Genomic DNA, 24,058 nt, shown 5'->3' on the forward strand with positions numbered 1-24,058 from the left:
GTTTCCTAACGTTTCTGCCACTTGGGGAGCAAGAGAGCGATGATGTGATTCAACACCATATAGCATTATATGCTAAGATAGACTATGCCATAGGTGTGCTTAAGAGCCAAGACTGATCTCACATCCCTGCTCTTTCAGGTGACCTTCTGTGCCTTGCTTTTTGCTTCTGTGAAATGGGGATAATTACAGTACTTGCCTTAGGGCTTTTGTTTTTTTTGAGGATTAAATAAATGACTACATGTAGGGCACTTTGAATACTGCCTGGCATATAGGAAGAGTCCAGTAAGTATTAGTTGCTATTATTATTGTTACACTACCATCAGCTTCATCCTTATGGTCCATATGCTTGCATTCTAAGGACATGTAGAAGCTAAAAAGTTCACTTCATAAATTGTTTTAATGTGAGTGTGACATATGATGTTTCTGTATTCTTTTCAGCATCTTTTATGTGTAAAATCTTATTTGAGGTTTTTCAGCTCTTTATTTTAATGCTCCAATTGATGTCTGCAGCTTATTACATTTGTATGCTGGTGCTGAAATGTGGCCATTTCATTGATTTCTGTGGTTAGGAAACAACTTCATTTGGTGCAGTGTTTAACTTGAATAGCTGCAGATTCATTTCCAAAACAGGAAAGTATAGTGAACGAGGCCTGTGATATTTGAGGACATGAATGAGGGTGATGCAGGCCTGGAGGGTTGAGCCAGATCCTCCCCCACCTTGTGATAAAATCGTGGATGATTCCCACCTTTGGAGGGACTGTTTACTGCTTTCCTTCTGGAAGTGTGGGGTGGAAACATAGGACCATTTTAAATAGCTCTGTGATATAGCTAAATAAAACTACCATGTTATTGCATAATATTAATATTATAAATGTCTTGTAGTCATTATATGGTAATTAATTAAAATAAGGTTCAATGTTAATAAATATGTAGTACAGAGTATGGTAAACAGGAAACGTCCCTTGTGATGTTTCTTAATTCCCAGCTTGAAAATGATAAATCAAATGTGAAAAAGGGCTTGATTTTTTTCTTTTATGGTGTGTCTTTTTCTGGCACACTTTGTCCACTTACCTGAGATCATCTATGAACATACCTCACAAAATGAGGTCTCATTAGACCTGAGCATAGCTAAATGCCCATCAAGGAATAAGCCAATGCATCAGAGTTGTTTTAATTAGCTAGGTGTGATTTAAAGGTTGCTGAAATCAAAAAGGCTTATTCATTTTTCATCAGTAATCACTTACCTTAATATTTCATTAGAACCTGCTGATTTGCAGCCCTCCTTCTGAGCTTTGATTCATTATGACTGCAGACATAATTTAACTTTCCCTCTTTTTCTCATTCTGTATTATACTCTTTCATCTCTGAGACAGTTAAGATGTTTCCAACATTCACAGGGATGCTAAGTGATCCAACTTTTTCTTAACTGTACTTAAAGCTAAGAGTTCTAGGCTGTGGAAAGCTGGATGTGTGTGTGTGTGTGTGTGTGTGTGTGTGTGTGTGTGTGTGTGTGTGCTCGTGTGTGTGTGTGTGCTCGTGTGTGTATGCACACACATGCTTAGGCAGGTTTTTTTCATCATCTTAACAGCTGGTAGGAAGGTAGGAACATGCAAATTTTCTATTTCATATGTTCTGAGAATAAGGACTCCTATATAATATGCCAAAGTCAGGAAATAAATAGTTTGGACACATTCTTAGACTATGCCCTCATTTGAAAGAACAAAGCATCTTGTGTGTGGCATACCCAGCAGATGAGATCACTATCTGTGCATCTACCTTATTTTCAAAACCTATCTCCAGACTTGCGCTCAGCCTCGAATGTGTAGTGTGCCTGTGTGTCTTCAGGTGGTGGCATCGCCCCAGCTTCTGCGCTGCAGCCTCAGGAGTGCAGCCCCGACGCAGCAAAGCAGAGAGGGTCCTCCTGTTAATGTGATGCATTTGTGAAAAGAGCCCTCCTCTTCTTAAAGTCACAGACAGCCCACTGACTGCGTGTGACTGATCCCAGCCAGAGGCAGCTCAGACAGGGTTTGGGAACCTGATGGGAACCTCTTAACACCCAGCGTTCCAAGCACTTCTCCTTAAATGCACAGATAGGTCCTGTGTTTTTTGGAAGTAACTAATGTAAAACATAAAAACACACCCAGCATAGACTGCAATTCTGACAAGCTGATGCTAGCAACTATAAAAAAATAGATGAATAGATAGATATTTTCATTTTTTTCCAGATTAATTAGGAAGTACATCTGACTTCTACGGAAGAATGGCTGTCTGCTAAAGCCATGTTAAACAATTTGTGCAAAGCACATGTTATTAAGTTTCATTAGCTGTACTTGTTTTGTGCCTGAGCAAAAATTGTGAAAGGTTGAGAAATAAAAATTTATGTGCTGAAAAATTTAGTAAATGTATATGTGTTCAGAAGTATTTTTATTGGACTGGAACCTTTAATTTCCCAGAAAACTGAATGCTGACTTTTCTCATGTTCCAGATTCCTATTCCAGAGATATGTCTAAAAAAATTCACAAGCCACCAATAGATACAGAAATATCTACTTAGGGAGATTTAAAAGAATGCTGATGTGTTAGGAGATACTAGCCACCACTAAACATTGTAAATCCTTGTTTACCCAGAGCTACTCTTTCTATTTTACTTAACTTTGGAATATTTGTTGATAACTCTTTCCATAAAACAAATACTTTATTCTTTCATATTAGAGGTAACAGGACTTGCTCTATGTTTGTGTATTTCAGTAATTCTAGTCTTTGCATATGATGGTCTTGAAGATTCCAGGAAGACGTTTTAGGATGGAGTGTTGTACAACATCTCTTTGCTGGACTTTTCCTTTCCCTTTGTGATCTTCTCAACCTGCCTGTCCGGCTTTACATTCTTTGTTCTATGGGCGAATGCTGGTATGAGCCAGCCAGTAGGGTGGTAATAGTACACCCATGTGGCTTTACATTCAGAACTTGGCTCTGCCACGCCCGTGGATATTTGGCAAGTTATTTAATCTCTGTGAGCCTCGTTAATAAATTCATCTGTATTTAAAATTTTTTTGCCCCATTGCTAGACCATATGTCAACTGTGTCCTGATTTTTATATGTAGAAAATATGTTCTTCATAACCATGCACCATGATCTGTGCTAGAAACTACTGGAGCAAAAAGAAAAATACAGATCCAGTCTCTGATAATAATACTCTTCTAGTCTTTTGGGAGAATAACAGATGGATTTAAATAACATAACCAGTTTTATTGACCATGCTGTTTATTTTTAATAGCTAGACCAGAATGGTTTGATTGACTTTTTAAAAATCTGGTATGTTTTTTGCCATATGGACAAGGCCATATCTTGACTGCCAAGCTAATAAAGCCTTCTTTTCTCTGCCAGTGAACTGTGCAAGTTGTTAGCAAAATGTTTTATTTTGGATTGATCCATTTCCCAAGCTCTTGGTGATATAAACATCCATCTTAAGAGATGAAGTGCAGACATCAGACATTGGAAATTTGTTGCACCAAAGACTGGAGGCAACTGATATGTGAAATGATATAGGAAGCAGGGCAGTGCACAGTGTGGTTGGGGATGCCTAAAATGTTATAAACTACCCGAAATCAGTTGATTGTGGGTACACAGTACAGGTTACTTTCTTCTGAATGGTGTTCTAACAGTTGAAGAATGTAAAACACGTGAGTTTAGTAATACTTGGGTGTAACTTTTTTTTTTTAATAGTCAAGGCCTAATTTAGCCCAATTTCTGAGATGTGGCCCTTCTTGACTGACCACCCTATGTGTTCAGTCAGTGGATTCCCTGAGGGCTTTTCCTCCGGTTGGAGAAAACTTGTACAGTTCCTCTCAGAGTGCCCGAAATTGTTCCTCTTAGTGATGCCTGGGAAGTAATTGTTTTCACAGGGTCGTTCCTGGCCTTGTAGGGCCTTACATGCTCCTGCCCAGTGGGCAGCTCACAGGCCAGAGAGGGCCTATGTGGGTGTCTGGATTCTGCTGCTCTTTCCCTGTGTAGCCCCTTCCTCTCAGGTGATTGTCCCACCAGTTCTGACCACCTTAGCCTCCCCGAGGCTGGAATTCTGTCTGTGTGACAGTAGTGCTAAGTGTTGTCACTTGTGACTCTGTGCACGGGCAGTGTCACCAGACAGAAAGGGCAGGACTCCCCGCATTTGTTTTCTCTTCTTGGGGATTACAGTCCTCATCTTCCTTATCCCCAGTTTCTAAAAAGAGTTGTTTCCTATATTTTTCTGGTTTTTCCTGTTCTTATAGTAAGAAGGTAATTCCAAACGACTTATGCTTTCATTGCCAGAAGTGGACATCTCTGGCCTGCCGAGGACTTCTTCCTTGTACTCACTTCAGCCTTGCTCCTGACCATTCACATCGGCTTCAGCCCCTCTCCCTCTTCAAGACTCTTTTCAAGTGCCCACATTGCCACATCTGGAGACCTAGGCACAGTCTTCCTCCTACTTATCTCTTGTGAACTATTTGGTATTTGAGACTGCTCCTGCACACCTCCTGGAAAGGCATCCACATATGAGAGACAGGACACTCTTCTTCCTTTGTCTCTGATTCTCTGATCTGTGTCACTTTGCTGACCTCCCCTGTCACTCACAGGTGATTGATTCTTGAATCGTGGGACACCACACTTACTTCCCCCTTGTCTCTCTGGGCATCCTGACAGCACCACAAATGCAGCACTGACAAATCTGGTGTTACCTTTCTTCTTGAGCTGTGGCTGCCATGGTGTCCGCTCCCCCAGCTGCCCCCTTCATGCCTGTATCTAGTTGTGAGCTTTTATTGAGTCCGTTCCTATACTGTTTGTCTAATCAGTTCTTCCACACCTATTTCATTTTCCTGACTCAGGGGTGCAGTCTCCCTTGTCTGAAATAATAAAGTACACCCCTCTCAACAACCTATGATCCACCTTACCCAATCCTGCCAGCATTACCTTCCTAATGTCTAGTTTGGATGGTAGGACACCTGCTGAAAAGAAAACTGACTGCAGAATCAAATTGAAACTTTTGGGTGTGGCATTCTCCTCCTGGTGAACCATCACAGTCTTTCTTTTTTAAAAATTGAAGTATAGTTGATATATAATATCATATTGATTTCAAATGTACAACATAATGATTCGATAATTGTCTGCATTATTAAATGCTCACCACAATGAGTGTAGTTACCATCTGTCAGTATACAAAGATACTACAATATTGACTATATTCCCCACTGTATTCTTAATCCTCTGTATTTGTGTTCACCAAAACTCCAGTTACTCTAGATATTTCCTATCTAAAATATGTTAGCATTCTCCTACCCCTGTCCTCATTACATATACTAATATTTTTTTTAATCAGTCTGGAACAAATGCATACAGTCTGCTGTATTCCTATGTTTAAAATCCTAATTCTCTGAATGCCATCTCTTCTGTAAGTTCAGTACATCTAGTTGGAATGAATCTTTCCTCTTTCTTGGATTCAAACAGTTTGTATGCTTACTAACGTCTTCTGTAAGTGTTTATACAGAATAGTTAGAAGCTATCTATATCCCCTCCACTTTTTGCATGACTTGTAATTTTTCCCATGTTCTTCTGGGCATCTCCCTTGGTGATGATGGGAAAATATTAAGCCATTCCCTGAGAGCTATTTTTAGGTTTTACACTGCTGTTAGAAAACAATCTCATGCATAGGGACTTTGTGATCACTTTGTACATGAGTGACTTCTATAAAGAGATAAAGATTTATCTATAAGGAGATAAGGATAAGGACCATGTCTTATTCACCCTATACCTTCCAAATGCTTTTGTAAATTTTTGGAGAATTTAAAGATGGGTGTGTAGGATGAATGAATACAAAAATTTTGACTTAAAACTGTTTAATGATTTAATGTGTTTATTTAAGAAGATTCTTTTATATTGCATGTGACTTCAGCATGTAAGGATGATTTAGTTTCTAAATATTAGGTATATATAATTTTTCAGTAACATATCAATGACATAGAACTGAATATATCACTGTACAAATCCATTATTACACTGTAATTTATTTTGCTAGGATTACCCTCCCACCTGCACAAATAACTAATTCAGTATTGATAAGGTTGCATTTTTTTTTTCTTGGTACATTTCTTAAGCTCATGATCATGATAATCCTTCTACTGATAATGCCGGATTCAAGACAGGCATTAAGGAAACAGAATGGAGGTTATTTTGGGGCATTTCAATATCTCTTCTCTTCTTGTTTATGTTTTCTTCCCAGGAAAGTATTCAGGCACCACTGGGCACTATGTTTAACTAGACACAACATTTGCTGATTTCCTTTAAATGTTTCCTGAGTAAGAAACACATTATCCCTTAATCAGCTTCTTTTGAGATGTCTGTGTACACCAAACAAAGTCCTATTCCAATTAGTTTCAAATTCCAAACAAAAGCTCTGGTAATTAAACATTGTCTGAAGGAGCATCCTAGTACTATACTCCAATATTGAAGTCCATGTGCAGTAGAAACAATATTAAGCCTATTAGCATGTTTATCAATTTAATTGCTCAGTCATATAAAAGGCTTGTGTACTAACATAAGTTTTTTTACCTAAACACTGCAAATTTGGGAAACTTATCACCTCCATTCCCTTATCTGTAAGATAAAATAACTGTATACAAAAAATAATAATAATAATCACTGTCTTGTAGGCTTGGTTGGGGTAAAGGAGAATATATAGATAGAGATTTGGCATAGCACATGCTACCTAAAATATACTGTGCATGTCAAATATCATGACAAGATATAATTGATTTAAAAAGTCCTTCTCATAAATAGATCTTGAAAATTCATTAAGTACCACAGTTACTGAAGAAGCATTCAGTTTGGGCACATTGTAGAATTTTGGACAACTTCTTGGACTTAACTTTAAATGGAATTTAATCTATATAAACTAATGGCCAAATGGTACATAAAATGAGATAATCCCTGGCCATGACTTCTCGGGCAATGGACTTAATATATGTTGCACATGCATAACAATGTTGTACCTATTTATAGTTTTCCGGGTATTGCATTGTGAATGTGGGAATCAGCTGGGATGAGAACATTTCAAACTTGGACTGTCAGTAGATGAATCACTATAACATTAATTGGTGATAAAATTTATTTCATAATGTGTGTGATCTGTTGCAGTGGTGAAATAGATTATTTTTAGATTCCCATATAAAATTGTTTTCTCACTGGATAATTATAATTGGCTCTGTGTGTAATACAAATTTTAAATATTTTATGTTATTAGTAGCACCAGCATAACATAGGAATTAACAAGATAGAAATGCAAATACATTTTCCTGTTTCTTAAACTGTGGCTGCAAACAGAGAATTGGTTCTGTAAATTATTTTTAATATGCACACTTTTTAACAAGGTCCTTAAAGTGGTAATCATTTCTCAGTTTCCAACGTCAAGGGGTACTGATGGTTTGACTGCTGTAATACTGCTTTTGTTGGTGATGAAATACTAGTTTTCATTAAGTTTTATGTTAAAAATAACTTCTTTAGAGTAATTCTACCATTTTAGCGCTGGAAGGAATTGGACTGAACAGCCCCTTATTTTACAGAAGTGGGAACAGGGGGGTTGAGTGCAGATGAACGTGGTTGCCTCTTACCATCATCTTTCCTCCCGAGAAGACTTGGTGGCGCCTGGTGCGGAACACCTGTGGGCTGGTGGAGCCTCTGTCCTCAAGTAGAAGTGCTGCCTTGGTCACTTGGTTATCAGTAGCCTTTTCACACATTTATGAAGTAGAGATAATTACACCTGGTTGCCAATTACAAAGGGAGATTCACTGATGAAACAGTGATATATGTGAATGTAAGAACACAAAGCCCCACCTGTGTGTTGATCATGCTGTTTTTATTACCCTGCCTTTGACTCTTCTGGGACCTCTAGAATTATGTCGAGTGAGTGAGTGAGTTCAGAGATGTGTGTGATAGCAACTTTGAAAGGTAGAGCACACCTTTGCATGCCAGCAGGCTAGTGGGATACTCCTTGACTTAGCTATTTCTGTTATAAACAATACCCAGGCAGGGTCAAATTGGACTTCAAGTGAGAAGAGCTATTTTAAAAATAAGTCAGTATGCACAGTATAGAGAGTTATGACCAGATTTACTTCAAAGTGAAATTAAGCAGGTACAGCTAGCTGTTTGTCTGTGAGTAAACAATTAAAGCATAATTGAAATGTTTTCCACCCTTTTTATTGAGAACTTGGTAAGGATGCTCTGGCCTAGGATGTGTGGGTCCATTTTCTCTGAATGTTATGTCCTCCTTGCTACTCCCACTGGCCCAAGTGTCTGTGCGCACTGGGCTGGCTGTGTTGCCATTTTTCAGTTTGTTACAGGCTCTTGTTCAGCATCTCCAGGTCCCTTTGCAGTGATGGCTGAGCCCTGTTCACCCTGCTGTGCCTGAAAGGACTCACTCTTGTTTTCTTGCTTCTGTCACGCTTCATCAATGTCACTCTTCTGTTTTTTTATTTTCTGTATTTCTCCTGTTGTTGATCCAGCCTCGCCTTTTCACTTCTGTAGACTCTGGAAGCTGCAGTGCTTCCGCTGAGGCCTGTCGAGCCCAGTGTGCTCCAGCCTGGGGCCACCGCGGCCCTCCCTGGGGCCGCTGCTCCTCCGCACTCTCCTCCTTGGCCACACGGGCCTCTTCGGAGCCACTCAGCCCGGCCAAGAGGAGTGTTCCCATGCTAGCGACTCCGCCCTTGTCATGTTTCGCCTGCCAGGTGCTCTGTTTTGGATCTGAACATGACCAGCATCTTCCTCTCATGAGGGCTCAGCTCAAAGTTTCCTCTTTGTAGTGGTTGTTCCTGATGCCCAGTCTAAAGCCTCAGGCTGCCCCGGCCCCAAGCCCTCTCTAGCCTGTTCCTCTTCTTTAATTCTTTGCATACACATATCCCCATCTCACATTGCCCTGTTCATTCATACATTTTATTTCTAATTCTACTCTTAAATATTGTTCCACAATATTCATCAGTCCTGTCTACGTGCGTATCTGTAAGCTCCTATACAGTGGCTAGCAAGCAGTAGGTTTTAGCTGATATTTACGTATGTATGTAAATAAATTTAGAAATGTTGAACTGAACTGTTTATTATTTTGGACTATTTTTAAACAACTCATCTCTATGTCTATGAAGTCTATTCCCCCTTGTATGCATGTAGATTTGTGTGTGTGTGAATGTGTGTTTGCATACATACTTATCTGCATGTATGTTTGTGTATATGTATATGTTTGTGTTTGTATGTATGTTTGTATGTGGGGTGTGGGCTCCATGCTACTTGCTAGGTTAGCACACTTACCTACTCTCAGAAGATCTTGCTGGGTCAGCGGATGTGGCACCAAGACATAGTCAGTTCCCACCAGAGGCAAAACAAGGCTTCTCTTTATGTTGCTTCCTTTTCTGATTCTTAAAGCAGCCCCTTTTCACCAAATCCAAAAATCCTGCTTTGTTTCAAGGCTATATTTGAAAGGTTTTACTTTTTTATATATCAAAAATTTTGCTTTTAACCCTTCTTGCATGCCTTCTAAAACGTTCTTCAATAGAATATAATGAAGAGCTTCTAGAAACTGTTATCATTAAATTACATATATTAATAATAGTATGATTCCTTTCAGTAAACCTTAAAATTATCTTACTGTTAAAGTAATACTTTGTTATATAAAACTTAGAAGATACAGAAAAGGAAAAGATCGTCTCACCCAAAAATATCAGTTACTAACATTTTAGAGTACATTCTCAGATACACCCCCACAGATCGATATTTGCATATGTGTACTTACTCAAAACTAAAAGTAGAATTATATTACACATAACTCTTCTCTAGTAACCTGCCTTTTTATTTAGTATGTCACATCTTTCCATGCCAGTAAGTATTCTCATACAAGAGCATTTTTAAAATGCCTGCAGTATTTCGTTTTATGGATTTATCTTGATCAGATTTCTTAACCACCTATGCCTTAGTTTTCTTGTCTGTAAAAGGGAATAATAACACTGCCTTTACTAGTCTAAGGAAACAAAATGAATAATACACACAAGGCACTGAGAATAGTGCCTGTCACATAGTAAGTACTCAAGGATTATTAGCTGCTGTTTATAATTATCCATTTCCTACTGTCTTTCAACAACTTAAAATGTACTGTGATCTCTCCTACTACTATATTATGCAACTCTGAATATATAATTGTATTTTATTAATAAAACATTTTTAAGCTCTAAAAATACACATTTTCTTCATTTTAAAATAGTATTATCAAAAGACGGTAGAGCATTTCTACTTAAGGCAAATCCCAAATTAAAGACACTTTGGTTTCATAAAAGAGATTGCCTTAGGGGTTTCCATGTGAAAGTAGAAGTTGGTCCCACTTTCCTCCACATATGTCATCCTTGGCCCTGCCAGCCCTTTCACCTGACCTTCTGCTAAAGGTTGATGTTCCACCAGGCTGTTTCAGAAAGAAATATGGGAGGGCACCTCCACTGTGGCTGGACTTGTTCCTCTAGATTCTCTTATTTATTTTCCTTTCTCACGGCTCCTTGGTCATCTAGCCTCAGTGGTAATGAACTAAAGAAAGTGCATATGAGAGTTGAGTAATTCACCAATATTCTTCAAGTGTGACATAACCCTCAATAAAAAGTTACTCTTTTTAAAGTAAACCTTCTTATTTTGAGCCTTTTCTCATTAGGCTAAGGGTGTAAGTAAATAAATTTAGAAATGCTGAACTGTTTATTATTTTGAACTACTTTTAAACAACTCATCTCTATTTCTGTGAAGTCTATTCCCCCTTTTAAAATACGTAAAAGTAAAAATTTTGATTCTCAAGTTACATATATTTTAAAAATCTGTATTTATTCTTGGTCATATAGTGTAGTACTTCAAAGCTGGAAAGAAAATGCTGTTTAGGCTTTAATTAAGGTGACACAGTGTATCTATTATTGTTTTCTCCATTTCATGAGTTACTCAATCTTTTTTATAGGGGGAGGTTAGAAGAGAATATCTTCAAGGTAGAGTCAGCTTCAAAGTGAACATCCTTCCCTTGACTACTATTTCTCAGAAGTTAAGGGAAGTCTGTACTGCAATTTTCTAAAGAATTTTCTCTGATTTTGAAATATTTTATTATGTTTTCCTTCAAAAATGCCATATCATCTTTTTTCCCCATATTTCTCATTCTCAGTCTAAACCAATTGTTGGCTGCCAGCTTCTTTGTCTTGGGTCCATATGTGTGGGAGATACTTGGAACTGAAGGAGTTTGTTCGCACTACTGATATTTGTATTGTTTAAGTGTGCACTACTGACATGTGTATTGTTTAAGTGGAACTGGCTATTGAAAACTCCTAACAGAAAACCTCAGCTATTCCTTTATGAATGCATTAAAGATCCAGACCAAATTTAAAAACCAGGAGAGCCTGTTGAGCCTGAATCTGTTAGGCTATGAAATGCACCCTGGGTTTTGAGGAAGAGTGAGCACATTTATAGCTTTAATTACTCATTTGGGATACTACAGTCTGTTGCCAAAGCCGGTTATCATCAGCTTTGATTAGAAACCAGGAAAGACAGCTGCTGAAATGCAGAGTGAAAAGAATTGTATTGTATTAGAAAGGCGTTCTTTTGAATCTGAAAGAGAAGGAAAGCATCTTCGGGAAACATCTGAATATGCATTTATTTTAATAATTGAATGGCTAGAGATATAGTACAGTACATTGTAGGTTGGAGTGGTTTCATTATTAAATTAAGCGCCTTTGTTCAATTCATCTAGAAATTCCTATTGGCTGCTGTAGTCTTTTTCCTTTTTAGCTCCATTTTGATGCAGTGTTACATCCCTATTTGTGGGTTGAAATGTGTCAGTATTCATAAACTAAATTCATGAACCATCTTTCCAATCATTTGGGCTGATGAAACACCATTTACCAGTGTGAAGCCAAGCCAGGAGAGGCATATAAAATAATGTATTCAAATGCTAAGCTTAAAAAGACAGTGTTCTTTATTCCCAATGCTATGTGTATGGAGAAGTACTTGAGCTTTATTATTTCAGCAGTGTAATTTTGGATTATAATGTATAGCAGAATAATGTCCTATGTAAATGCTCATAAGTAACTCAAAATATCAGAGTTAAATCCACATGTATGTGTACATGATTTGTAAGCTGAAAAGATGTGTCAAGATTTACTTTCTGCCTTTTGAAAGCTGTTTGAGATATTGTATGGAAACTTAAATACTGCTATATCCTCCTGTCTTCAGTTAAACTTCACTAAGCAGCAGCATTTCTCTCATTTCAACAAAAGATGATTGCAGTTCCTGAAAGAAATACATAAACAATGTATCTAGAAGTACACTTATTCTTTAAATAACTCTATAAGTACTGAGAATAGCTGTATTTATATTCATATTTGCAGGGGAATAAACGTTTATGCAAATGCACTGGGAAAATTATCAAACACTTTGTCTCCATGTGCTCTAGCTTCAAAGTAAAGCTGAGAATTTTCACCCAATTATTTAACTCTCGGCAGTGTAATGCTTAAACAAAACAAAGATAACATTCTGTACCTACACAATGGATCAAAACAGCCTCCTTCATCCTCACTTTGGACCATCTGTTTAAAAGAAACTAAAAACCCTCAGGAAACAAGCCTCTAATCTGTGGTTAAGAGTTTGAAGACACATGCTCATTCTGACAACCATCACTGTGACGAGCACTGTATTAGGTCTTGCATTAGCTGTAAAAGGCTGCATGGCTTGACCTCAGCATCTGTCAGTAATAGCTTCTCTGTTCTTAGTAGGAATTTAAAAGTTCTTTTCGTAAAACTTCTGGTCTATGTTATTTTAATGTCAACTATTATAAATATTAGCAAGAATATTTTCCAGGAGCTAAATTGTTCTTAAAGTTTCCAAATGCTTTAAGAATTGTAATCTCAGCAGCCCCCTACACTCCTCTTGATGAAAGGAGCCATGGATATGTGCCGATAACATGTGCGTCTAGTGGGAATTATCCAGGCTTACTGGAGAAACGCACTAAGAGAATTGTTGAGGTCTATTCACATTATTCCTTCTTGAATCCCACTAACCCTTGTGAACATTTTACCTTGATTCAGAGGTTTTTGGTATCTGCCAACATTTCCCTTCTTTGAGCATCGCATGGGTTTAGAGCCATCCCCCTTCCTGTGAAGTAGGTTGCAAGATAATTTTTATGTGATACTAAACAGAGAAAATGACAAAAAGCCTTCTACTTAAGCAGAAGAAATATTTTTTATAATTAAAGCTTTTAAGTAGGACTCATAGGAAAATTCTATTAGTCTTATATTTGATGCAGTTAAATAAATTACAATTGAGGAAAAATTCTAGTAAGAGTGGTATTAAAATGTACTCACCAGGCAGCCTCAGAAACTGTAGTGGAGTAGGGGTGGGAGTAAAAGTAAGTTTCAATGTCTGAGTGCCAAAATAAATATATATTACTCTATGCAGTTTTCCTTGGTTGATATTTTCTCATTGGGCCATAGGCTGGGTAGACTGTGGAACATTAACCTTTCAGACCATGATCTCTCCCTGTTTCGCTATATCATAAACCATAGATCAACCATATGATGGCCATCACACACCCTAAGACAGCCTCACAGTTAAGTTGATGGCTGGCTTGGACATAATCTCCAAGGTCTTTTCTAACTGGGATTCTAGCATTTAGTATTTCACTGTCTACAGACTAGGTGGCATTGTCTTACTGACATACTTTAGCCATGCAGAATTTTCATAGTATCTTTTGTCTCCATTAATATAAACAAACACCTTTAAAAGTGTGTTAATGTTCTTATGTGGTTGAATACTTTTAGAAGGAAATGTGTTTGGAAGCATTTCAGCTGGAAGATATATTGAAGTGGATATTGTCAGACATTTTCTTAGAACAAATCAAAATCAGTTAATACTATGTAAAATATGAAAGACATGCAAATGCAAAAGCAATTATTGTAACCTTCACTCTTGTAAATATGCTTCACTGACTCATATTTAGCCAAATAAGGCCATGAGTGAATATCATCAGAGCTCAGCAAAATCTGATTTCATGCCAGTCATGTTCACGCACACATGCATTTGTGTGTTTATGTCAGTGATTAGAACTCAGTAACTAAGTGGCAGTGGTAGTTAATGTGGCATTTATGAACACATAGATGATTTGGAAAAAAGCAGATTATTCTTGAAGAGTGACCAATTGTAAAGAATATCATATCCATCACAAAAATATCTGTGAGTAGAAGAGAGTGTGAGGAAGGGGAACACTTTGAAAGAGGTTACACGAAAAGTCAGTAGACTCAGAGAACTAGAACCTTCACATCCCTTGAGCCAGTTCTGCCCCAAGTCATGTTCATGCTTGGGTAGTACTGGCTGACTGCAGATCCTGTCTGCTTCTTCCCTGTCTTACCAAACAGTAGATTTTATGTTTTTGGGAAAATCTGTGACATTCCAACCAATGGAATTGAAAGAATTGTTATACTTCTAGAGCATAATGATCTTAGCTTAAAAAAAAAAACGCAGAAAACACAACAAAACTTAATAAAATCACATCAAGTAGGAGAAAGACCCAACGAAATTAATGCTTTGTATTATGGAATCTTATTAATAGTAATTTAATTACTTTCAGATTCATGGAGTTCCTTGGAGAAATTGCTTTGGTAAATAGATAAGAAAAATTTACAAATAGCACATCAGTGGTTAAATAAATCAATGTTTCTAAAGAATCCACCATGGACTAGTATTTATAAGTGGTTTTCTCCCTGAAGTATATGTATTAATTTGCCTTGCAAAATCATTCTTTATAAGGAAATAAGGAGGATATTTCTCATTTTTATGTTATATGTGAGGTTTGAAAGTGATTTATTTACAAAAAAATTGTAGGAATTTTAGCCATTCATCTACTTATTTAATCATTCATTCTTTGAACACATTTATTGAAGTCATTTGTTGCATACATAGTGATGAGTTCAACAAAGTCCCTACCTTTTATATCCTGGGAGTTGGAGTTAACTGAAACATATAAATGAATAAATATATAATTACCACTTATGATGAAGACATAATCAGGGTCCTGAAATACTTTAGGAGAAAAGAGATTTCTTTTTTTTAATTTTTAATTTTTTCCTTTTTTATCTTCTTATTTTTTTTGTTTTGGTATCATTAATGTACAATTACATTAGCAACACTGTGGTTACTAGATTCACCCCCATTATCAAGTCCCTACCACAAACCCCATTACAGTCACTGTCCATCAGTGTAGTAAGATGCTATAGAATCACTACTTGTCTTCTCTGTGTTATACCGCCCTCCCCGTGCCCCACCCCACATTATACATGCTAATCATAATGCCCCCTTTCTTTTTTCACCCCCGTTATCCCTCCCTTCCCACCCATTCACCTCAGTCCCTTTCCCTTCGGTAACTGTTAGTCCATTCTTGGGTTCTGTGAGTCTGCTGCTGTTCTGTTCCTTCAGTTTTTTCTTTGTTCTTATACTCCACAGATGAGTGAAATCATTTGTTACTTGTCTTTCTCCACCTGGCTTATTTCACTGAGCATAATATCCTCTAGCCCCATCCATGTTGTTGCAAATGGTATGATTTGTTTTCTTTTTATGGCTGAATAGTATTCCATCGTGTATATGTACCACATCTTTATCCATTCATCTACTGATGGACACTTAGGTTGCTTCCATTTCTTGGCTATTGTAAATAGTGCTGTGATAAACATAGAAGTGCATATGTCTTTTTCAAACTGGGCTCCTGCATTCTTAGGGTAAATTCCTAGTAGTGGAATTCCTGGGTCAAATTGTATTTATTTATTTATTTTTACCTGTTGGCATTTAATTTATAAAGTTTCTAAGGAAGAATTGATGTTGGGGTTTTTTTTGGTGTCATTAATCTACAATTACATGAGGAACATTATGTTTACTAGACTCCCCCCATCACCAAGTCCCCACCACATACCCCATTACAGTCACTGTCCATCAGCATAATAAGATGCTATAGAATCACTACTTGTCTTATCTGTGTTGAACAGCTCTCCCCGTGTCTCCCTCCACATTATGTCTGCTAATAATAATGCCCCCCTTTTTTTCCCCTATCCCTTCCTTCCCACCCATCCTCCCCAGGCCCTTTCCCTTTGGTAACTGTTAGTTCATTCTTGGGTTCTGTGAGTCTGCTGCTGTTTTGTTCCTTCAGTTTTTTCTTTGTTCTTGTACTCCACAGATGAGTGAAATCATTTGGTACTTGTCTTTCTCCACCTGGCTTATTTCACTGAGCATAATATCTTCCAGCTCCATCCATGTTGTTGCAAATGGTTGGATTTGTTTTCTTCTTATGGCTGAACAATATTCCATTATGTATATGTACCACATCTTCTTTATCCATTCATCTACTGATGGATACTTAGGTTGCTTCCATATCTGGGCTGTTGTAAATAGTGCTGGAATAAACATAGGGGTGCATATGTCTTTTTCAAACTGGGGTCCTGCATTCTTAGAGTAATTCCTAGTAGTTTTTAGTTTTTTGAGGAACCTCCATATTGCTTTCCACAATGGTTGAACTAATTTACATTCCCACCAGCAGTGTAGGAGGGTTCCCCTTTCTCCACATCCTTGCCAGCATTTGTTGTTGTTTGTCTTTTGGATGGTAGCGATCCTTCCTGGTGTGAGGTGATATCTCATTGTGGTTTTAATTTGCATTTCTCTGATGATTTTAGCAATGTGGAGCATCTTCTCATGTGCCTATTGGCCATCTGAATTTCTTCTTAGGAGAAATGCCTGTTCAGATCCTCTACCCATTTTTTAATTGGATTATTTGCTTTTTGGAAAGAAATTTCTTTGAGAAGAGGCCATTTGGACTGAATCTGGGAGGAAGCAAAGAAGTTGATATGAGGGGGAAGCAGTCCAGGTAGAGGGAGTTACATGAACCAAGTGAAAGGTAGAGAAAATTTCAGCATGTTCCAGAAACTAGAAGGAAGCTGGTGTGGTATGGGAAAATATCAGAGAGGTATGTGGAAATCAAATCTACATAGATAAAGCTTATAAAGTGAATTTGATTCCAGGTGTCATGGGGACATTATAGTGTGTTTTAGATTGTGAGCATAATCTGGTTTATAATTTTTAAATATCCCAATGGCTGCTTTGTGGAAAATAGACTAGAAGGGGGTATGTCGGCCAGGAAAGCAGAAATTGCACTAGGTATTTCAAACAGATTGGATTTAGTATAAAGGCTTGGTAACATAGGGATCAGAAGGGAAAACAGATAACACTGCAGTGTCCAAAGATCATGAGAGCACCAAGCAGCTCTCACAATACCCATTAGAGCATAAAAAGGTGGCTTTGGAGCAGAGACAATAAGCAAACACCTAGCACTGTGTGCTATAACAGGCACAGGGGTGCTGGTGCCTTGGTCCCAAGATGAAACCATGGGGGCAGGATGGAAAATGCACAGATTTGAGAGATTTTGGAGCCAATCAGACCTGCTGTGGTGGATTGGTTTATTGAGTAGGAAATCGAGAATAACTCCCAAGTTTCTGACTTGAACAACTGGAAGTATGGTGTCACCACATACTGAGGTATAGGCAAACCAACAGGAGTGGTGTGAGGAGAAATCTAAGTGTGGCATTTAGAACATTTTGAGTGAGATGTCAAGTTCATTGTTGAATATGTGCATATGGTGGTCAGAGATGTGTAAGTTGGAGAGACAATGTGGGAAATACCCACATTCAGTGGTTTGGAAACTATGGAAAAGGATGGTATCATCTAGAGAGGGGAGAGAAGGAGAGAGGGGCTCGTTCTGAGCTCTGGGGGCCTCCAGTGTTGAGAGGTCATTACTGGAATTGGAGAGAGCAAAGAAAGCTGACCCAGGATAGAAAGAAGAGAAGGATATAGAGAAGGTGTGCTGCTGCAGAAACCATGACATCAGGAAGCAGGTAGTGGTCAGCATTTTCAGTGGTGCTGAGGGAGGAGTAAGATGCGGATGGCTGTGGATTTAGCCACAGGAAGATGTATGCTGCATGGGGTGAAAGACAGAAGGCTAGGGCACTCCATCCTGACACAGAGTCCCGAGGGGTCGAAAAGGCCAGGTTGTTTCTGCAGCTTAGGACCCCCTGCAGAACTGGGCAAAAAAAAAAAAAAATGGCCCTTCATGTTTGACACTCATGTCCTTGACCTCTGATTGTGTTCCTAGTGTTTACCCTGTAACTGTGAGGAGACAGAGATCCCATCTACTCTTCCAAGTTGCTTTCTCCGTAATCATTTGGTAACCAAGTGGTTGTTCACTTGCACAGCATCCATGACTTAATGATTTTTATGACCAACCTACTTCAGTCATACTGCTCTATAAGTGAGCAAGACTCTATCCGCTTGTCTACAAGTGATCTTGTTTGTCAAAGCTCCAAAAATATGTTGTTCTTTTAAGATCTAGTGAAAGGCTTGCCTTTCCTAAATGCCAAAGCGAAGACCGCAGTGCAGCCTTTTAGCAGGTTTCCTAAACACTGCAGGTCTCTTGATGCCAAAGATCAGAAGTGTTACCATAACCTTTTCAAGCTTTCCTTCCTGTCTGTCTTATCCAGGTCAAGCCATTTTTACTGAATAGGTTGGGTGATAAAACTGCAATTGATTGGAGTCTTTGGAAGCCAATATCTTGTCAGCTTTATCAGTCCCCAAATACCCCATCTGGACTAAAAGCATAATGTAGATGTTGCTATTGCATATGTATAAGATGTTTCCTGTGTAATATTGGCTCAGCACAGTAATATTGGGCCAGGATTGGAAAAGAGATTGTTTGCTAAATGATCAATTAATATTTGGACCTTTATTAGATTCTCTAAAATACCTAACATAGCACTGAGAGCTCCGGGCTATTATCTCTTATGTAAGTTATCTTTTAGTTTGCTTTGCTACCATAATTAGAGGGATAAGAGCAGAAATCCTATTTCTTGATCAAAGTGCTATTTTCATAGCAGGACAAAACATGTATTGTTTTCCATTACTTATCAACAGGCCACACTGCTCTTCACTGAGGTTGTGTTTAATAAGTATGTTCTTTTGAGCCAAAATGTTGAATATATCCCTAATGAGTTCAGTGACATCAGTGAGCATGCTTATGTTCCTTGCCAATAGTGGGCATTGTCGGAGTAGATCACATTAGCTCTCGTTGAAGCACAGATGTCAAGGTCAGGGCATTAACAAGTGAGAAAGCCTCAGGAAAAAGATGAAGATTTAAGGCAAAGTCTGTCCATGTTGGAGAACAATGGGCGGCTGTTTAGGGAGAGTGGCAGAGACTTTCCAGAGGAGGCATTTGATTCAGACACATTTTCCATGCATCGCTCCTCTGCAAAAATTGTGCAAGTCAGTGATGGACCTGAAAGATAATTACCTTCAAGCCACAACTGCCACTTTGAATGTTTAAGTTTTGGAATATGCCACAGACAGCCCTGACATTCCAAAATTGATTGAAATTTTATGACCTTCAGAGATAACTAATGTGTTTCCACATAATGCAACCAAAAGTTGATTCTTCATCATAAATAGTTCATGAATGAGTTTTTTTATTGCTTTTTAAGATTGTAACACTAAAAACAGGTGTCAAATAGAAAGAAAAACAAACTCATGCAATACATATGTATTTCCTCTAAGAGTGGAGTTTATAATTTCATTTACTTTAAGAAATGTTGCTGTGTATATGTGGATGTCTAAATCTAGTTTGATAAACCAGCAGATTTTTGTGGTCGGGCTGAGTCTTGTGTTTTGGATATGGAATGGAAAGCAACCTTTGAGGAGATTGGTGCTTTTTGTTTTTTCTTTTTAAGTTATTACTTTTATATTTCCTCCCTGCTTTCTAAACTTGTCATTTTGGGGAAACTAGATAACAGGGGTTCCTGTTTTCCAGGTTGATTTGCACTGAGAACTAAAAGGCCAAAATACAGGGGAAGACATCCCCAGTATTCAATTGACTAAGGGAAACATAACTTGGAAGAGACACATTCCGGGTCTACATTCAGGGGTCTGCCTAGTGGGTGTTGCTAGCATGAGAAGCTTCCAATGTATTTCTTCCATAAGCAAACACCTAAATATTGGCTATATTGAAGTGTCTTTGTATTATTGCTTTTTGACAAATACAAACAAAATGCTCAGTTTTACCAATGTGAACTTGAAAGAAATCTGGCTTCAAATAGCAGCCTGAGGTAGAGAGAGAGAGTGAGAATAGTGCAGCTTGTCAGGGTCTGGACTGGACTCTGCTCTGTGTAATTCTCTCTACTCAGGAAATTGATAGGCGGAGGCTTTCCTGGTTTCTGTGGCTGGTTTGGTTTATGTTCCATTGTATGTATTTCTTTATTGGTTGCAGTCTTTGATTTGTGGTTGCTCAATGTATTAAATAGAGCCAAAAGGCCAAATCATTTCCTCAGCTCAGGGTCTGCCCAGAGGTGGGCAAGGTAAAGCTGTTCACATACATCAGCGTGTTTGTGTTTTCTGTCTCAGCTCACAACTGATCAAATGCATAAATATGAGCTAAAGCCATGGTATTTTCAAACTGCCAGAATGAAATAAGAATTAATATGAGAGCCACTTGACAAGTAAGGGCTAGTGGATGAAGAATTCCCAGTAAAGATTTTTCTTATGTAACCCAAGTTATTCAAATGGACAAATTGGATGAATCATTTAAAATAGATAAAAAAAGAAATGTTGCACCAGCACTTCATTCATTCATTCCTTTTGTTCATTTGTTTATTTATTGCCCAACAACAAAAGTAGCAAAAGTGGATTAAGTGTGTTGAAAGCATAGGAACTACAAGACAGGACTTAGCTTGTGGTCTGGAGTTTTTAATGGTTACAAACACACAGAAGCATATGTGTGTCTGTAACACACCAACTGGAGAAGAATAGCAAAGGGACATGTGAATAAGAGCAAAATAATGCCATTAAAGAGTCATATTTAGGCTTCATAGTTTAAAAAGAAGAGTGTTAAGCCCTATATAGTGGAACAGCCAAACTGCTCTGGAGAGAAGGGGCGGTGTCCCCATAGACGAGAGCCTGGGCTTGGGGAGCCTGCTTCCTGGGGGTGGCAGCAAAACGAGGAGCTGTTTCGGGGGAGGTGGCACTCGACCAAAAGGTATCCGAGAGCTGGTCACTGGAGGTCTTGAGGCTGAAGAACTTGGAAAGGAAACGCTGCTGGTAGATCTCTTCATCTCACCTGCTTCATGACAAAGGGAGACCAGGGGACTTGGGTAATTTGCATATCAAAGGAAGAAAGCGTATCGCAGGTTAGATAAGGTAACTGTAGAAATGAAGAGCAGAAAGGAGAAAAAATTCATAGTAATCCCAGAATTACCCTCTAGGCACAAAAGTTCACATGGATACCAAGGAGAAGTGAAAAGACTTTCCAGTAATGAAGGATATTTATCAGCATATGTGGGGTATATAATATTCTTTGTTTCATTTCTTATTCATTTCTTTGAAAATGTTTACCATGCATCAAACTGTGCAACTGTTGTGCTGTCTAAGAATCCTTATCTTTTCCTCCTCTTTTCATTGTAACTAATAACTTCATTGACATGTAGTTTATACAGCAAAAGTCACTTGTTTTAAGTGTACAGTTCAATTGTTTGTAATTAATTTGTGGAACTGTGCAACCATCACTGTAATCCATTGCCATTGTCCCCAAAAGATCCCTTGAGCCTGTGGGCAATTAATCCCTCTTCTCACCTCCAAACCCAAGCAACCACTTAAGGGCTTTCTGCCTTTATAATTGGCCTTTTATGGACATTTCTTATTTCATGTAAGTGGAAATATAAAATATAATGTTTTTCATTTGCTTTCTTTAAGTTGGCATAGTGTTTGTAGGTTCATCTATATTGTAGCCTATATTGATGCTTTCCTTTTTATTGCTTCATAATATTCCATTGTGTGTATATACATTTTGGTTATTCATTCACCAGTGGATGGGTATTTGGACTTTCCCAGCATGGAGCTATTATGAATGATCCTCTTACAAACTTTCCATACAGGGTTTTGCATGGACACATTTTTCATTTCTCATGGCAGATACCTAGGAGTGGGATTACTGGTAGTAGAGTAAGTTTATGTTTAATTGTTAAGAAACTACCAAACTGTTTTCAAAGTGACTGTGTACTATTTCACATCCCTACGAGCAATAAATGACAGCCCCAGTTTATGCATAGCCTCGCCAACACTTGTTGTAGTCTTTTTTTGTTGTTGTTAATTATAGCCATCCTCATGGGTGTGAAGTTGCATCTTACTGTGATTTTAATTTGCATTTCCTCAATGACCTATGATGTTGAGCATCTGTTCTTTTACTTATTAGCCATTTGTGTATATTTTTTGGTAAACAGTTCATATCTTTTGCCTCCATTTTACTAAGGTTGGTTGACTCCTTCTTATTAAGTTGTAAGAGTCCTTTATATATTCTGGATATAAATACTTTATTCTGGATATAAAGACCTTAATATATATATATATTGGTAAATCATATATATATATATGATTTACCAATATTTCTCCCTGTCAGTGACTTGTCATTTTCCTTTATTTCTTATAGTCAAATATCCACCCCTGCAGTCTACAATTAACATTTTTTTAAGAATTGAGATATAATTGACATATAACTTATATTGGTTTCAAGTGAATAATATAATGATGTGATATATGTATATATTGAATATGATCACAGTATGTCTAGTTAACATAATTACAATGTTTTTTCTTGTGATAAGAACTTTTAAGTCTAATCTCTTAGCAACTTTCAAATATACAATATAGTATTAACTGTAAGCCACCCTGCTGGATGTTACATCTCCAGGACTTATTTAATAATTGGAAGTCTGTACCTTTTGATTCTTTTCACCCATTTTGCCCACCCCACCCTACCTCTGGCAATTACCAATCTGTTCTCCAAATCTATAAGTTTGGTTTTTTTCTTTTTTTTTTTGCTTTTTAGATTTCACATATAGGTAAGGTCATATGGCATTTGTTTTACTCTGTCTGACTTATTTCACTTCGCATAAGGCCCTCACTGTCCATCCATGTTATTACAAATGGCAGGATTTCCTTCTTTTCTGTGTATGGCTGAATATATTCGTGTGTGTGTGTATGTGTGTGTGTGTAGCACATTTTCCTTATCCATTTATCCATTGATGGACACTTGTCAATTTTTTTAATGATGTCTTTTGAAATGCAAAGGTTCTTAATATCCATTTTATCAGTTTTTCTTTTTTTGGTCATGTTTTTGGTGTTATACCTAAGAACTTTTTCCTAACCCAAGGCCATAAGGATTTTTTCTTAGGTTTTCTTCTAGAAGTTTTACAGTTTTAGCTCTTACATTCAGGTCTGTGGTCCATTTTGAGATGATTTTTGTGTATGGTATGATTTCTGAGGATATCCTAACTAATAAACAAGTCAAAATGGACAAGAGGGTGCTTGGCAAAAATCCCATTCATCCTTTGGAATCCATCTTGGATATTTAACTTCTCTGTAATGTTTTCCATATCCTGTCTTCTCCACTTTTGATAGAATGTGCTCCTTTCCCAGCTCTTTGTACATTTGTGTATTGTTGAATATAAAACCCTGTTTGTCATGATGTGTTTGTATCTGTCTCTCCAACTTGACTATGAGCTTTGTCATGTCTTTCAGTACCTGAAACATAGTAGAACCTAAAATATTTTTGGTTGAATTTGAATGAATATCAACTACTATGAACCTTGAAAATCTCTCTCTGTGTCTACATCTCTCTTTCCAAATTTAATACATGCTAGCATTTGAAACAGCAACAACGTTGAAAGCAGTCCAGGGAGCTGCCTTGTTCAGAAAAAGGAATAAATCATTCTAGCTGACAGTACCCAGATTTCTGTAGAGGAGCTTTGTAGCTGTTTGAGAGAGATATATAAAAAGGGGTAGTGATTTGATAGGACTTGAACAGGGTGGTGGATAACTGCTAAGTCCTAATGAAATAGCGTATCTAAGAAAACCTGGAAACCCGCGAAGACCACAGACATGCAGTCTGTGCTCTGTTCTGAGGCTTT

The 24,058-nt window shown here is 37.8% G+C and overlaps 1 protein-coding gene across 21 annotated transcripts in view; it reads left to right on the forward strand.

Annotated features, from left to right (window-relative positions):
• The window catches only part of PARD3 (par-3 family cell polarity regulator), an 804,135-nt gene that overhangs the window by 663,037 nt on the left and 117,040 nt on the right, over nucleotides 1-24,058 (forward strand). The window contains exon 23 of one of the 21 annotated variants that reach the window (XM_073228957.1): nucleotides 1-101. The exons of the other annotated variants lie outside the window; for them this stretch is intronic. Coding sequence (XP_073085058.1) covers nucleotides 1-43 — 43 coding nt within the window. The 3' untranslated portion in view covers nucleotides 44-101. Of the gene's footprint in view, nucleotides 102-24,058 lie in introns of those variants that run through there. 21 annotated transcript variants of the gene reach the window in all.

The sequence above is a fragment of the Manis javanica genome, chromosome 2 (assembly GCF_040802235.1).
Source record: "Manis javanica isolate MJ-LG chromosome 2, MJ_LKY, whole genome shotgun sequence".
In the NCBI taxonomy this organism is placed as follows: domain Eukaryota; kingdom Metazoa; phylum Chordata; class Mammalia; order Pholidota; family Manidae; genus Manis; species Manis javanica.